This window comes from Oncorhynchus clarkii, chromosome 16 (assembly GCF_045791955.1).
Source record: "Oncorhynchus clarkii lewisi isolate Uvic-CL-2024 chromosome 16, UVic_Ocla_1.0, whole genome shotgun sequence".
Classification (NCBI taxonomy): domain Eukaryota; kingdom Metazoa; phylum Chordata; class Actinopteri; order Salmoniformes; family Salmonidae; genus Oncorhynchus; species Oncorhynchus clarkii.
In genome coordinates, this window is record NC_092162.1 from 61,112,887 (window position 1) to 61,130,408 (window position 17,522).

The window sequence follows — 17,522 nt, forward strand, 5'->3', positions numbered from 1 at the left end:
TGTGTCCCACAGCGCTGGAGAATGTGTCTAAGTCAGTTCGTCTGTGGAAAACTGCTGTAGAACTGGAGGAGCCAGAGGATGCCAGGATCATGCTGAGCAGAGCTGTGGAGTGCTGTCCCACTAGCGTGGAGGTACACACATTGATATTGTGCAATGTTCTCATAAGGACCCAGTCTCATACAACTCTATCTTCTGCATTCTGACCCTGACTGCTCATCCCAAAATATCTACTTTTAATTTTTTTTACACCCCCTTCCCTCACCTTCCTGCTGCCTCTACCTGTGTAGTTGTGGCTGGCACTGGCACGGTTGGAGACCTATGAGAATGCCAGGCGTGTCCTGAACAAGGCCCGTGAGAACATCCCTACGGACCGACACATCTGGATCACCGCCGCCAAGCTGGAGGAGGCCAACGGGAATACGCAAATGGTGGAGAAGATAGTTGACAGAGCCATCACATCACTCGGGGCCAATGGGGTCGAGATCAACAGAGAACAGTGGATACAGGTGAGAGGGAGAAAGTGTGTGTGAGAGAGAGGTGAGAGTTTAGAGCAGGAAACACCACTGTGCTGCAAAGCACAAAGTGATGTGAGCCACTTCCAGCTCCTGTTATTTTCATGTGACCCACTGAATAAACAACAGTCTCCTGCATCCATGATCCAAAAGCCTTCCGCTTCACCCCAGCATTTGGAAAACGTGTGATGTTGAAAAGTCCCTTCACCCTTTACTCAAATCATGCCGGTGTTGCCCTTGACTCCTCTGTAAAAGGATACTATAGTCACTTCCTCTCTTCAGAGGTGCTGGCGTGCCAGAGTCATTTGGAACAACTCTGTCGTCCATGTTATTTAATCACTGCAGCACAAAACAAGTGGAGCACTCAAACACTTTGCACAGTGTGTGTGTGTGTCACTTCCTGCAGGTAGGTGACTGATGTCTTTCTGACCTCTGTGCATTTCACCTCTGTTCAACTTACACTTATTGTTGTGCAACCAAGCTTTGGATTGCAATTATCTGCCGGATTTCTTTCTTTGTTTTCTTTCCCCTTGTTTTTACTGTTTTCTTGGCTCTAAAGTGAAGTGGTCCATCAACAGTTCTCTGGAACAGGCATGTGAGGTATATTGGAGTACACAGGGGTAATATTAAGCATATGGGTTTGGCACTACAGAGCCAGATCAAACACTGGATTGATTCAACTCAAAAGAAAGAGATCATGTCATGTTTTTCCCCAGTACAGTTTGAAGCCCTGGCCGCCCATAAATCCGTCTATAAATGGTTGAGGATCCCAGGTTGTGTTTTTTTAGAGGATGTGGGGACATGTTTTCACATAATTCACTCTGTAGTTGCTCCAGCATTCCACTGGCTTGCCTGTGGTTCTCTCTCGCTCTCTCCTCCCTCTCCCTCCTGTCCTTCCTTTCAACTCCCCCTCTCCCTTTCAAACTTTTCTCACGATTCTTCTTCTCTTCCCTCCCTCGTCTTTTCATTTTCCCTCCTGTCCGTACCCCTCTCTGTCCTCTCCTCGCTCAACCTATTCTTTCTGCCTCTCCCCCCTTGTCTCCAGGATGCAGAGGAATGTGATAAAGCTGGCAGCGTGGCAACGTGCCAGGCGGTGATCCGGGCGGTTATTGGCATCGGCATCGAGGAGGAGGACTGTAAACACACCTGGATGGAGGATGCAGAGAGTGTAAGCATGACGACCTTTCACCCATTCCTTATCCTCTATCGCGATCCCCCTGGATCTGTTATCGAGATACTCAGTTTATATTAGACACATATGGCATGTCCTTAGTTTGATACATTATCTGTAATTATTTTTTATTTCAGTGTGTGTCCCATGGGGCTCTGGAGTGTGCCCGTGCCATCTATGCCCACGCCCTGCAGATGTTCCCTAGCAAGAAGAGTGTGTGGCTCCGTGCAGCCTACTTCGAGAAGAACCACGGCACTAGGTGTGTGTTGAAAGTTGAATTAAATGCCTGTACCTATTGATTGTAATTGTATCAAAGTAGATATCATCACTATGGCACGTTGTCATTGGCAAATGATTCAATAGAAGCCAATCAATTTCATTAGTTGCTTTTCATTCATTTAGTGTATGTAAAATAGTAATTATTTATATAAGGAATCAACGAGGGGCTATGCGTTCTCTGAAAAATAATGAGGGATGTGGAAGGTGTGTTCCACAATGCATTAGCGAAGTGGAACTAACCTTCCACAGAGTTGCAATATTTTCCAGAGAACGCATAGAGCCCCAAGTTGATTATCCGATTTATACCATGGCAGTAATTTAACAAATTTACTGCTAGAAATGTGTTCATTTGCAGGGAGAAATGTGTTTAACATCCACTGAAGTAGCTAGCACGTTTACTAGATAGCGACAATAGTTGCCTTGGTAACAAACAGACTTGCTAGTTTAGCTAACCAAACTCATACGGTTAGTTATTATCAATCACTGTTTCAAAGCCTGCCTGTCCTCACACTTTCTCACCATTACTTATTCAATCTCTCTTTCCTTTCTCCTCCCTCTGTCTTTACCCACGTCTCTCTCTCACTCCCTCATTTTCTTCTCATCTGACCCCCTTTCTATCTCTCCACGATGCACCCTTTTACTTCTCACTGTCCACTATCCACCCCCCCTCCCCCCCAGGGAGTCTCTGGAGGCGCTGCTGCAGAGGGCAGTGGCTCACTGTCCCAAGGCTGAGGTGCTATGGCTGATGGGGGCCAAGTCTAAGTGGCTGGCTGAGGACGTGCCTGCTGCCCGCAGCATCCTGGCTCTGGCCTTCCAGGTGAGAAAGGAGCAATGGAGCTTGCTAGCCGGAGTAAACATGCTTATTCCAACAGTATCTTTCTTTAAAACAACAGAGTACACAGCAAAGTAAACCAACATTTGGTGGAAGTAAAACACCCTTCCTCCTATCTGTCTGTGTCCAGGCTAACCCTAACAGTGAGGAGATCTGGCTGGCTGCTGTGAAGTTGGAGTCTGAGAATAATGAATATGAGAGAGCACGTCGACTACTGGCCAAGGCCCGCAGCAGTGCTCCTACTGCCAGGGTGAGTGTGGGGTGGTGTGTCAGGGTTTCCGTTAACCGGCAATTGCCTGCTTTCGGCCAATACATCGAAATGAAAAGCTAATAAAACTTTTGTCGGCCCAAAAAAATCCCATAGCAAAATAATGCTTTTTATTAGTTGATGGAAATACATTTGACCGTCAAGCTTATCGGTATATAGGTTAATGTGCATAATGTGGTGGGATGAAATTGGCCTATTTTCGTTAGTCATTATGTATCTTATTCATCCCACACAACTGTCATACACGCCCAGCATACAGAGCCTATTTTAAGTGGGATTTCTCCTGATGGAGGAAAATATGCACTTCGCAACAATTCTAAATGCAATCGCTTGTTAAACCATTTGGTGCCAGGTAAGATTATCATTATGGGCATTTTCATGGAGCAGTTTCGTTTCAATAATAACTTTTTACTTTCTATGCTTAGATGTTTTTCACTGACAGCTGCAGCTCACTAATCAGCTAGGCCTATTGCCATGTGCACTGTAGACTTCCCAAATAGACATAGATCTATGAGCATGTGATTTGAAACGATCAACAGTAAACAAATAAAGAAACTAATGATCCTCGATTCCTCTGGCCAAGTCATGCTTTCTGGTGAAGTATTTTCAATGATTTTATAATTTGGAAAATGTATTTCCATTTACTTCTTTATTAGACCCACCACTATGTCATGTATCTCCTGTTCTATTGAACCCACCACTATGTCATTTATCTCCTGTTCTATTGGACCCACCACTATGTCATTTATCTCCTGTTCTATTGGACCCACCACTATGCCATTTCTCTCCTGTTCTATTGGACCCACCACTATGTCATTTATCTCCTGTTCTATTGAACCCACCACTGTCATTTATCTCCTGTTCTATTGGACCCACCACTATGTCATTTATCTCCTGTTCTATTGAACCCACCACTATGTCATTTATCTCCTGTTCTATTGGACCCACCACTATGTCATTTATCTCCTGTTCTATTGAACCCACCACTATGTCATTTATCTCCTGTTCTATTGGACCCACCACTGTCATTTCTCTCCTGTTCTATTGGACCCACCACTATGTCATTTCTCTCCTGTTCTATTAGACCCACCACTATGTAATTTCTCTCCTGTTCTATTGGACCCACCACTATGTCATTTATCTCCTGTTCTATTGGACCCACCACTATGCCATTTCTCTCCTGTTCTATTGAACCCACCACTATGTCATTTATCTCCTGTTCTATTGGACCTACCACTATGCCATTTCTCTCCTGTTCTATTGAACCCACCACTATGTCATTTATCTCCTGTTCTATTGGACCCACCACTATGTCATTTCTCTCCTGTTCTATTAGACCCACCACTATGCCATTTCTCTCCTGTTCTATTGGACCCACCACTATGTAATTTCTCTCCTGTTCTATTAGACCCACCACTATGCCATTTCTCTCCTGTTCTATTGGACCCACCACTATGCCATTTCTCTCCTGTTCTATTGGACCTACCACTATGTAATTTCTCTCCTGTTCTATTAGACCCACCACTATGCCATTTCTCTCCTGTTCTATTGGACCCACCACTATGTAATTTCTCTCCTGTTCTATTAGACCCACCACTATGCCATTTCTCTCCTGTTCTATTGGACCTACCACTATGCCATTTCTCTCCTGTTCTATTGGACCCGCCTCTGTAATTTCTCTCCTGTTCTATTGGACCTACCACAATGTAATTTCTCTCCTGTTCTATTGGACCTACCACTATGCCATTTCTCTCCTGTTCTATTGAACCCACCACTATGTAATTTCTCTCCTGTTCTATTGGACCTACCACTATGCCATTTCTCTCCTGTTCTATTGGACCCACCACTATGCCATTTCTCTCCTGTTCTATTAGACCCATCACTATGCCATTTCTCTCCTGTTCTATTGAACCCACCACTATGCCATTTCTCTCCTGTTCTATTGAACCCACCACTATGCCATTTCTCTCCTGTTCTATTGAACCCACCACTATGCCATTTCTCTCCTGTTCTATTAGACCCACCACTATGCCATTTCTCTCCTGTTCTATTGGACCCACCACTATGCCATTTCTCTCCTGTTCTATTGAACCCACCTCTATGCCATTTCTCTCCTGTTCTATTGGACCCACCACTATGCCATTTCTCTCCTGTTCTATTGGACCCACCACTATGTAATTTCTCTCCTGTTCTATTGGACCCACCACTATGCCATTTCTCTCCTGTTCTATTGGACCTAACACTATGCCATTTCTCTCCTGTTCTATTGGACCCACCACTATGCCATTTCTCTCCTGTTCTATTGGACCCACCACTATGCCATTTCTCTCCTGTTCTATTGGACCCACCACTATGCCATTTCTCTCCTGTTCTATTAGACCTACCACTATGCAATTTCTCTCCTGTTCTATTGGACCCACCACTATGCCATTTCTCTCCTGTTCTATTGGACCCACCACTATGCCATTTCTCTCCTGTTCTATTGAACCCACCTCTATGCCATTTCTCTCCTGTTCTATTGGACCCACCACTATGCCATTTCTCTCCTGTTCTATTGGACCCACCACTATGTAATTTCTCTCCTGTTCTATTGGACCCACCACTATGCCATTTCTCTCCTGTTCTATTGGCCCTAACACTATGCCATTTCTCTCCTGTTCTATTGGATCCACCACTATGCCATTTCTCTCCTGTTCTATTGGACCCACCACTATGCCATTTCTCTCCTGTTCTATTGGACCCACCACTATGCCATTTCTCTCCTGTTCTATTAGACCTACCACTATGCAATTTCTCTCCTGTTCTATTGGACCCACCACTATGCCATTTCTCTCCTGTTCTATTGGACCTACCACTATGCAATTTCTCTCCTGTTCTATTGGACCCACCACTATGCCATTTCTCTCCTGTTCTATTGGACCTACCACTATGCCATTTCTCTCCTGTTCTATTGGACCCACCACTATGCCATTTCTCTCCTGTTCTATTGAACCCACCTCTATGCCATTTCTCTCCTGTTCTATTGGACCCACCACTATGCCATTTCTCTCCTGTTCTATTGGACCCACCACTATGTAATTTCTCTCCTGTTCTATTGGACCCACCACTATGCCATTTCTCTCCTGTTCTATTGGACCTAACACTATGCCATTTCTCTCCTGTTCTATTGGACCCACCACTATGCCATTTCTCTCCTGTTCTATTGGACCCACCACTATGCCATTTCTCTCCTGTTCTATTGGACCCACCACTATGCCATTTCTCTCCTGTTCTATTAGACCTACCACTATGCAATTTCTCTCCTGTTCTATTGGACCCACCACTATGCCATTTCTCTCCTGTTCTATTGGACCCACCACTATGCCATTTCTCTCCTGTTCTATTGAACCCACCTCTATGCCATTTCTCTCCTGTTCTATTGGACCCACCACTATGCCATTTCTCTCCTGTTCTATTGGACCCACCACTATGTAATTTCTCTCCTGTTCTATTGGACCCACCACTATGCCATTTCTCTCCTGTTCTATTGGCCCTAACACTATGCCATTTCTCTCCTGTTCTATTGGATCCACCACTATGCCATTTCTCTCCTGTTCTATTGGACCCACCACTATGCCATTTCTCTCCTGTTCTATTGGACCCACCACTATGCCATTTCTCTCCTGTTCTATTAGACCTACCACTATGCAATTTCTCTCCTGTTCTATTGGACCCACCACTATGCCATTTCTCTCCTGTTCTATTGGACCTACCACTATGCAATTTCTCTCCTGTTCTATTGGACCCACCACTATGCCATTTCTCTCCTGTTCTATTGGACCTACCACTATGTAATTTCTCTCCTGTTCTATTGGACCTACCACTATGCCATTTCTCTCCTGTTCTATTGGACCCACCACTATGCCATTTCTCTCCTGTTCTATTGGACCCACCACTATGCCATTTCTCTCCTGTTCTATTGGACCCACCACTATGCCATTTCTCTCCTGTTCTATTGGACCCACCACTATGCCATTTCTCTCCTGTTCTATTGAACCCACCTCTATGCCATTTCTCTCCTGTTCTATTGGACCCACCACTATGCCATTTCTCTCCTGTTCTATTGGACCTACCACTATGCCATTTCTCTCCTGTTCTATTGGACCCACCACTATGCCATTTCTCTCCTGTTCTATTGGACCCACCACTATGTCATTTCTCTCCTGTTCTATTGGACCCACCACTATGTAATTTCTCTCCTGTTCTATTGGACCTACCACTATGCCATTTCTCTCCTGTTCTATTGGACCCACCACTATGTAATTTCTCTCCTGTTCTATTGGACCCACCACTATGTAATTTCTCTCCTGTTCTATTGGACCTACCACTATGCAATTTATCTCCTGTCCTATTGGACCCACCACTATGTAATTTCTCTCCTGTTCTATTGGACCTACCACTATGTATTTTCTCTCCTGTTCTATTGGACCCACCACTATGCCATTTCTCTCCTGTTCTATTGGTTTTCATATCAACTTTCTTTAATTGTCCTCAAGCAAAAGGCACAATCCTAGTCATATTAGCAACCCATCGTAGTTGTTGCATCTTTCGTTTCCTCCTGGATGGATACAAAGAGCTGAATCAGAGCGAGTCCTAGTCAGCCAAGACTCCTCTATGGATACAATGAGCTGAATCAGAGCGAGTCCTACAGTCAGCCAAGACTCCTCTATGGATACAATGAGCTGAATCAGAGCGAGTCCTACAGTCAGCCAAGACTCCTCTATGGATACAAAGAGCTGAATCAGAGCGAGTCCTACAGTCAGCCAAGACTCCTCTATGGATACAAAGAGCTGAATCAGAGCGAGTCCTACAGTCAGCCAAGACTCCTCTATGGATACAAAGAGCTGAATCAGAGCGAGTCCTACAGTCAGCCAAGACTCCTCTATGGATACAAAGAGCTGAATCAGAGCGAGTCCTACAGTCATCCATCTTCCAGTTTGCCCAACCTCAACATCAGTGTCGGGTGAAAGAGAACGAAAGCCCCAGGGGGATATTTCAAAACTCATTTGTCTTGTCAGAGTGGCCCAGTGGGATATATAGATAACATAGTGTACACACACACACACACACTTTCCTCCTGACCTCAGACTTGTTTTGGGAGGAAGTATTATATGAAGGTAATGGTGTGTTATCCATGCGTCCATGCCCAGGCTTGCTAGATTCACAACTGGATGGGAAACTGCCAAAGTGCTGTCTGTCTCCAGGAGATCATAGCATTGCCTTGCCAGATAAAGTAACAATGTGGTGTTGTTGAAGGTAGAAACACCCAGGCTAGGCTTGAGGATGTTGCACCTGGCATAATTAACATGATATTAGTTACATTTGAAATGGTTGTCTGATGTCTTGCCACCAAAAATATATTTGTTCAATGCTATTTCTTCTGCAAGATTTTATTCAGAATGAAATGCTGCTGAGAATTTAAGTGTTCTAATGTAATGACTAAGATGAAAAATGTATATACAGAGTGTGTGTTTGTCCCATTGCAGGTGTTTATGAAGTCAGTAAAGCTGGAGTGGGTTTTGGGGAACATCGAAGCAGCCCACGAGCTGTGTACCGAGGCTCTTAAACACTATGAGGACTTCCCCAAGCTCTGGATGATGAGGGGACAGATAGAGGAGCAGTCTGAGCACAACGAGAAGGCCAGGGAGGCCTACAACCAGGGGGTGAGGAGGGAGAGAGAAGGCCAGGGAGGCCTACAACCAGGGGGTGAGGAAGGAGAGAGAAGGCCAGGGAGGCCTACAACCAGGGGGTGAGGAGGGAGAGAGAAGGCCAGGGAGGCCTACAACCAGGGGGTGAGGAGGGAGAGAGAAGGCCAGGGAGGCCTACAACCAGGGGGTGAGGAAGGGGAGAGAAGGCCAGGGAGGCCTACAACCAGGGGGTGAGGAAGGGGAGAGAGAAGGCCAGGGAGGCCTACAACCAGGGGATGAGGAAGGGGAGAGAAGAGGCCTACAACCAGGGGGTGAGGAGGGAGAGAGAAGGCCAGGGAGGCCTACAACCAGGGGGTGAGGAAGGGGAGAGAGAAGACCAGGGAGGCCTACAACCAGGGGGTGAGGAGGGAGAGAGAAGGCCAGGGAGGCCTACAACCAGGGGGTGAGGAAGGGGAGAGAGAAGGCCAGGGAGGCCTACAACCAGGGGGTGAGGAAGGGGAGAGAGGAGGCCTTACAACCCGGGGGTGAGGAGGGAGAGAGAAGGCCAGGGAGGCCTACAACCAGGGGGTGAGAAAGGGGAGAGAGAAGGCCAGGGAGGCCTACAACCAGGGGGTGAGGAAGGGGAGAGAGAAGGCCAAGGAGGCCTACAACCAGGGGGTGAGAAAGGGGAGAGAGAAGGCCAGGGAGGCCTACAACCAGGGGGTGAGGAAGGGGAGAGAGAAGGCCAAGGAGGCCTACAACCAGGGGGTGAGGAACGGGAGAGAGGAGGCCTTACAACCCGGGGGTGAGGAGGGAGAGAGAAGGCCAGGGAGGCCTACAACCAGGGGGTGAGGAAGGGGAGAGATGGAGAGAGGCCAGGGAGTCCTATAACCAGGGGGTGAGAGGTGGAAGGGAGATTGGACGTGAAGACAGGAGCGGGCATTCTGGATGATGAGAGATATCTGAATACATTCATATAGCTAGAGCGACAGTAGGCTATCTGAAGTTCAATGTTGCTCAGTTATGTGTGTTTAACACTGATTCATCTTGTGTGTGTGTGTGTGTGTGTAGCTGAAGAAGTGTCCCCACTCCATGTCCCTGTGGCTGCTGCTGTCTCGTCTGGAGGAGAGGGTTGGCCAGCTGACCAGGGCCAGATCCATTCTGGAGAAATCACGCCTCAAGAACCCACAGAGCCCAGACCTATGGTGAGATATACAGACGCGTTACGCTTACACACAGACACACACTCTTAAAACACACAAACTGGTTGATGCATACACAGTACCCTGTTTGTGTGTGTTGTCAGGTTGGAGTCGGTGAGATTGGAGTTCAGGGCAGGACTGAAGAACATCGCCAACACACTGATGGCTAAAGCTCTACAAGAGTGCCCCAACTCAGGTAAGACAGTCCCTCGCAATGTGTGTGTGATGGAAAGCAATTCTCAGTCTTTTTAGTCTGCTAGATCCAAGTGGTGATTGTCCCAGTTAGCTTGGTCTCACTGTTGAGAATATAAGATGTATTTACTCACATAAACCAGGTTTCCATCTACCATTTTTATGTGAGTAAAGTACACATCGGATAGATAATGTCACGACAGACCTGATGGAAACGGCAAATGTGTCGGTAAACTTTCCAAATGTCGACAAAACAATACTCTAGACAAGGTGGGATCTTTTTGTGAAATGGCGGCGGAAATTCCTTTATGCACAAATATGGATATAATAACCATTTCGACATAAAGTTGGAGTCACGCGATGATATTGTGTGTGGTCTTTCCACTACGACTCGTCAGGAAAGCAGGCAGTTTATTAGGCTGCAGATGAAATAAGTTATGAACTTCACAGGGTGGTGAAAGTGCAAGATGGTGACATGATGATCGATGCTTGACTGCCGTTTGACAAAACAAAATCCTAATGATCTCATCATGTGGTATGCTGTATCTTCGAGCTGCTGGGCACATTTGCTCTTTAACGCAAAAATATTTTTTTGCAAACCCATCGGTAGAGTTGAAAATGCAATGGAAACCCATTTACATTAGATTTGTTTATTCAGTACATAGGAATTTAACTGCACAAGTCATTTGTCTTCACGCACAGCCGTCAATTTGATGTAAACATCTCCGGTGGGAAATTCGTTTTTTTGTATTTATGTGGATTTTTGAATATTTGCATGGAAATCTGTCGCCAACTGGTTGGAAACCTAGCTAGTGAAGTGTAAATAAAACACAATTCTGATGTGTTTACTCAATTGACATGGTTTAGTCCTCAGACACCAGAAGGTTAAAGTTGTTTGTGTTTTAACTATGTCTATTTTAAGTATGTCTATATTTAATCATGTTCAACATGAAACAGTTCAGGATGGAGAAAATACTCTTACATATTGTATTTACATATATCTCTGTCTTTCTGTAGGTATCCTGTGGGCTGAGGCAGTGTTTCTGGAGGCACGGCCCCAGAGGAAGACTAAGAGTGTTGATGCTCTGAAGAAGTGTGAACACGACCCACACGTCCTGCTAGCCGTGGCCAAGTACGACACACACTACCAAACTACAGAGCATTCATCTTTCACTCTTTCTCTCACAACCCCCCCCCTCTTATCTGTGCTATGACCACCTTCCCCTTTGTACTGTCTCAGTAGGACAAACTCTCCCTCTATTTGCTTTCATTCCTTCAGTAGGTTAAACTCTCCCTCTCTCTGCTTTCATTCCTTCAGTAGGTTAAACTCTCCCTCTCTCTGCTTTCATTCCTTCAGTAGGTTAAACTCTCCCTCGCTCTGCTTTCATTCCTTCAGTAGGTCAAACTCTCCCTCTCTCTGCTTTCATTCCTTCAGTAGGACAAACTCTCCCTCTCTCTGCTTTCATTCCTTCAGTAGGTCAAACTCTCCCTCGCTCTGCTTTCATTCCTTCAGTAGGTCAAACTCTCCCTCTCTCTGCTTTCATTCTTTCAGTAGGTTAAACTCTCCCTCTCTCTGCTTTCATTCTTTCAGTAGGTTAAACTCTCCCTCTCTCTGCTTTCATTCCTTCAGTAGGTTAAACTCTCCCTCTCTCTGCTTTCATTCCTTCAGTAGGTCAAACTCTCCCTCTCTCTGCTTTCATTCCTTCAGTAGGTTAAACTCTCCCTCGCTCTGCTTTCATTCCTTCAGTAGGTTAAACTCTCCCTCTCTCTGCTTTCATTCCTTCAGTAGGTCAAACTCTCCCTCTCTCTGCTTTCATTCTTTCAGTAGGTTAAACTCTCCCTCTCTCTGCTTTCATTCTTTCAGTAGGTTAAACTCTCCCTCGCTCTGCTTTCATTCCTTCAGTAGGTTAAACTCTCCCTCGCTCTGCTTTCATTCTTTCAGTAGGTTAAACTCTCCCTCGCTCTGCTTTCATTCCTTCAGTAGGACAAACTCTCCCTCGCTCTTACTTTCATTCCTTCAGTAGGTTAAACTCTCCCTCTCTCTGCTTTCATTCCTTCAGTAGGTTAAACTCTCCCTCTCTCTGCTTTCATTCCTTCAGTAGGTTAAACTCTCCCTCGCTCTGCTTTCATTCCTTCAGTAGGTTAAACTCTCCCTCTCTCTGCTTTCATTCCTTCAGTAGGTTAAACTCTCCCTCGCTCTGCTTTCATTGAGAGCATTTTAACTGGCTGCATCACTGCCTGGTATGAAAATAATACTCCCCTCGATCACATGGCGCTACAGAGGGTGGTGCAGGCAGCTCAGTACATCACTGCCTGGTATGGAAATAATACTCCCCTCGATCACATGGCGCTACAGAGGGTGGTGCAGACAGCTCAGTACATCACTGCCTGGTATGGAAATAATACTGCCCTCGATCACATGGCGCTACAGAGGGTGGTGCAGACAGCTCAGTACATCACTACCTGGTATGGAAATAATACTGCCCTCGATCACATGGGACTACAGAGGGTGGTGCAGACAGCTCAGTACATCACTGCCTGGTATGGAAATAATACTGCCCTTGATCACATGGCGCTAAAGAGGGTGGTGCAGACAGCTCAGTACATCACTGCCTGGTATGGAAATAATACTGCCCTCAATCACATGGGACTACAGAGGGTGGTGCAGACAGCTCAGTACATCACTGCCTGGTATGGAAATAATACTGCCCTCGATCACATGGGACTACAGAGGGTGGTGCAGACAGCTCAGTACATCACTGCCTGGTATGGAAATAATACTGCCCTCGATCGCATGGCGCTACAGAGGGTGGTGCAGACAGCTCAGTACATCACTGCCTGGTATGGAAATAATACTGCCCTCGATCACATGGGACTACAGAGGGTGGTGCAGACAGCTCAGTACATCACTGCCTGGTATGGAAATAATACTCCCCTCGATCACATGGGACTACAGAGGGTGGTGCAGACAGGTCAGTACATCACTGCCTGGTATGGAAATAATACTGCCCTCGATCACATGGCGCTACAGAGGGTGGTGCAGACAGCTCAGTACATCACTACCTGGTATGGAAATAATACTGCCCTTGATCACATGGCGCTACAGAGGGTGGTGCAGACAGCTCAGTACATCACTGCCTGGTATGGAAATAATACTGCCCTTGATCGCATGGCGCTACAGAGGGTGGTGCAGACAGCTCAGTACATCACTGCCTGGTATGGAAATAATACTGCCCTTGATCACATGGCGCTACAGAGGGTGGTGCAGACAGCTCAGTACATCACTGGGGCCGAGATCCCTGCCATCCAGGACATCTATATCAGGCGGTGTGTTAGGAATGTCCTGATAGTTGTTAGACTCCAACCACCCAAGCCATAGACTATCCTCTATGCTTCCACACGGCAAGTGGTACCGGTGCAGTGTTCAAAGCTGTCATCAAGACAACGGGAGGCTACTTTTGAACAATCTCAAATATCAAATATATTTTGATTTGTTTAACACTTTTTTTTTTGGTTACTGTATGATTCAATATGTGTTATTTCATAGTTTTGATGTCTATTCTACAATGTAGACAATAGTAAAAAATGTAAACACTTGGAATGAGTAGGTGTGTCCAAACTTTTGACTGGTACTGTACATGTTGACCGCCGTCACTCCAGTATCCCAGCACATTGTAAATATGGTATTGGAACTGCGCCTGTATATGGTATGCTTGCTTGCTTGCTTCATATTTCTTATTTCTCGTGTTTTTGTTCTAGTATTATGTTGTTATGGGTTTTGAGTTTGCAAGAAAGGCTTGTGCATGTGACATTACAACTTGAAACTTAAACTTTCATTCTTTCAGTAGGTTAAACTCTCCCTCGCTCTGCTTTCATTCCTTCAGTAGGTTAAACTCTCCCTCTCTCTGCTTTCATTCCTTCAGTAGGTTAAACTCTCCCTCTCTCTGCTTTCATTCTTTCAGTAGGTTAAACTCTCCCTCGCTCTGCTTTCATTCTTTCAGTAGGTTAAACTCTCCCTCGCTCTGCTTTCATTCTTTCAGTAGGTTAAACTCTCCCTCGCTCTGCTTTCATTCCTTCAGTAGGTTAAACTCTCCCTCTCTCTGCTTTCATTCCTTCAGTAGGACAAACTCTCCCTCGCTCTGCTTTCATTCCTTCAGTAGGTCAAACTCTCCCTCTCTCTGCTTTCATTCCTTCAGTAGGTTAAACTCTCCCTCTCTCTGCTTTCATTCCTTCAGTAGGTTAAACTCTCCCTCTCTCTGCTTTCATTCCTTCAGTAGGACAAACTCTCCCTCTCTCTGCTTTCATTCCTTCAGTAGGTTAAACTCTCCCTCTCTCTGCTTTCATTCCTTCAGTAGGACAAACTCTCCCTCTCTCTGCTTTCATTCCTTCAGTAGGTTAAACTCTCCCTCTCTCTGCTTTCATTCCTTCAGTAGGTTAAACTCTCCCTCTCTCTGCTTTCATTCCTTCAGTAGGTTAAACTCTCCCTCTCTCTGCTTTCATTCCTTCAGTAGGACAAACTCTCCCTCTCTCTGCTTTCATTCCTTCAGTAGGTTAAACTCTCCCTCGCTCTGCTTTCATTCCTTCAGTAGGACAAACTCTCCCTCGCTCTGCTTTCATTCCTTCAGTAGGACAAACTCTCCCTCTCTCTGCTTTCATTCCTTCAGTAGGTTAAACTCTCCCTCTCTCTGCTTTCATTCCTTCAGTAGGTTAAACTCTCCCTCTCTCTCTTACTTTCACTCTGTCAACATATTAGTCGTAATCTAGCGGTAACCAGCTCGTGTGTGTGTTGCAGGCTGTTCTGGAGCGAGCGTAAGATCACTAAGGCCAGAGAGTGGTTCCTGAGGACAGTGAAGATTGAGCCAGACCTTGGAGATGCCTGGGCCCTCTTCTACAAGTTTGAGATGCAACACGGCACTGAGGTGTGTGTGTGTGTGTGTGTGTGTGAATGAGCTTGTATGTGTGTGGGAGGCTCTGTGTTGTTCTATGGTGTCTCACATTCTCTCTCTCTCTGTGTCCCCTGTAGGAGCAGCAGGAAGAGGTGCGTAAGCGGTGTGAGAACGCTGAGCCGCGTCACGGGGAGCTGTGGTGTGCCGAGTCCAAACATGTCCTCTACTGGCAGAAGAAGATAGGAGAGATCCTCACACAGGTCGCTTCCAAGATAAAAAACACCTTCTAAAGTTGGACAGACAGACACTGTGTGTGTTATGGATCTGTTTCTATGACTCCGTGCCCCTCTGTCCATTAACCAGTGACACACACCTCAAGTTCTCTCCTTTCAAAGTCTGTGGTAGGGAGTAGCAGCATAATTGCAGTCTTCGGGGACACACTTGCCTGGTCTGAGGAGTGGACTATGGTTCACTATTAGTACAGAATATTTGCATATTTACAGTGTTATGCAATGTATGCAGAGTTTTTTTTAAAGCACATTGCTATTGGGAAAATGAAAACAGGATAATTTGTTGAATTGTGAAATAAAATGTCCTTCAATTGAATCTGCAAGGGTATTCTTGGAGCAGACTAAGTTACCTGATACCAGCTCTGTAAAGATGTTAATGTGACCATTAATTTGACCATGGTATTGTTTTTTTTACTCTTCTGTAATTTGTTTGATTGAGATATACACCGTAAATAGTTAGTCATGATTCACTGCTTGTGTATGTCTTACAACTGTTTAAACCCGCTCCGGAGGATTCCTCAATAAAAAACAAACTGAAAATCAACCATTTAATTGCCTTGGATATGAGATCTCTTCTTAAGAAAACAAGCATCTTCCAAGATCTGTATGTGGCATGACAATATTGGTGAGATGAGTCGGCTCAAGATCACACATTTTATTTGTCACATGCTTCATAAACAACCCGGTGTAGACTAACGATGAAATGCTGACTTACGGGTCCTTGTCCAACAATGCAAAGTTTATTTAAGTCTATTGATGCACCTGCGTCAATCTAAGTAACATAATAAAAAATCGCCATAAATCCATAAGTTTAAACTAGAGATATGAGTTTTTGCATGAGCAGTGTCTCAATCCACTGCATCAGTGTCACCCTTTTGCATGAGCAGTGTCTCAATCCACCGCATCAGTGTCACCCTTTTGCATGAGCAGTGTCTCAATCCACCGCATCAGTGTCACCCTTTTGCATGAGCAGTGTCTCAATCCACCGCATCAGTGTCACCCTTTTGCATGAGCAGTGTCTCAATCCACCGCATCAGTGTCACCCTTTTGCATGAGCAGTGTCTCAATCCACCGCATCAGTGTCACCCTTTTGCATGAGCAGTGTCTCAATCCACTGCATCAGTGTCACCCTTTTGCATGAGCAGTGTCTCAATCCACTGCATCAGTGTCACCCTTTTGCATGAGCAGTGTCTCAATCCACCGCATCAGTGTCACCCTTTTGCATGAGCAGTGTCTCAATCCACCGCATCAGTGTCACCCTTTTGCATGAGCAGTGTCTCAATCCACCGCATCAGTGTCACCCTTTTGCATGAGCAGTGTCTCAATCCACCGCATCAGTGTCACCCTTTTGCATGAGCAGTGTCTCAATCCACCGCATCAGTGTCACCCTTTTGCATGAGCAGTGTCTCAATCCACCGCATCAGTGTCACCCTTTTGCATGAGCAGTGTCTCAATCCACCGCATCAGTGTCACCCTTTTGCATGAGCAGTGTCTCAATCCACCGCATCAGTGTCACCCTTTTGCATGAGCAGTGTCTCAATCCACTGCATCAGTGTCACCCTTTTGCATGAGCAGTGTCTCAATCCACTGCATCAGTGTCACCCTTTTGCATGAGCAGTGTCTCAATCCACCGCATCAGTGTCACCCTTTTGCATGAGCAGTGTCTCAATCCACCGCATCAGTGTCACCCTTTTGCATGAGCAGTGTCTCAATCCACCGCATCAGTGTCACCCTTTTGCATGAGCAGTGTCTCAATCCACTGCATCAGTGTCACCCTTTTGCATGAGCAGTGTCTCAATCCACTGCATCAGTGTCACCCTTTTGCATGAGCAGTGTCTCAATCCACCGCATCAGTGTCACCCTTTTGCATGAGCAGTGTCTCAATCCACCGCATCAGTGTCACCCTTTTGCATGAGCAGTGTCTCAATCCACTGCATCAGTGTCACCCTTTTGCATGAGCAGTGGAAAGTGGCCGAGCTACAGCAGTGTGTCAGACCATGAGACATCCCAAAAATTGGTATTCTCACGAAAATGTTTGGCTTACAAACTAGTATGACCACTCCATTGAAAGGGGAGACACCAATGAACACAATGGCCTTCTCTGTTTTAGTCTACGACCTCCACAAGTGTCACAGGACTTGTGTGAAGGGAACCCATACAAACCACCTAGTATGGAGGTAGTTTTGTGGCAACAAAAGGGGTTAAATGTGTCATTTCTTAAATA

The 17,522-nt window shown here is 45.8% G+C and overlaps 1 protein-coding gene across 1 annotated transcript in view; it reads left to right on the forward strand.

Annotated features, from left to right (window-relative positions):
• Positions 1-15,842, forward strand: part of LOC139368865 (PRP6 pre-mRNA processing factor 6 homolog (S. cerevisiae)) — a 28,846-nt gene extending 13,004 nt beyond the window's left edge. The window contains exons 10-21 of the mRNA XM_071108306.1: positions 13-131; positions 288-506; positions 1,558-1,680; positions 1,821-1,942; positions 2,641-2,779; positions 2,925-3,044; positions 8,588-8,764; positions 9,800-9,933; positions 10,035-10,126; positions 11,140-11,254; positions 14,915-15,041; positions 15,146-15,842. Of these exons, the coding sequence (XP_070964407.1) occupies positions 13-131; positions 288-506; positions 1,558-1,680; positions 1,821-1,942; positions 2,641-2,779; positions 2,925-3,044; positions 8,588-8,764; positions 9,800-9,933; positions 10,035-10,126; positions 11,140-11,254; positions 14,915-15,041; positions 15,146-15,298 (1,640 nt within the window). The 3' untranslated portion in view covers positions 15,299-15,842. The remainder of the gene's footprint in view (positions 1-12; positions 132-287; positions 507-1,557; positions 1,681-1,820; positions 1,943-2,640; positions 2,780-2,924; positions 3,045-8,587; positions 8,765-9,799; positions 9,934-10,034; positions 10,127-11,139; positions 11,255-14,914; positions 15,042-15,145) is intronic.
• Positions 15,843-17,522: the final 1,680 nt, after the last annotated feature.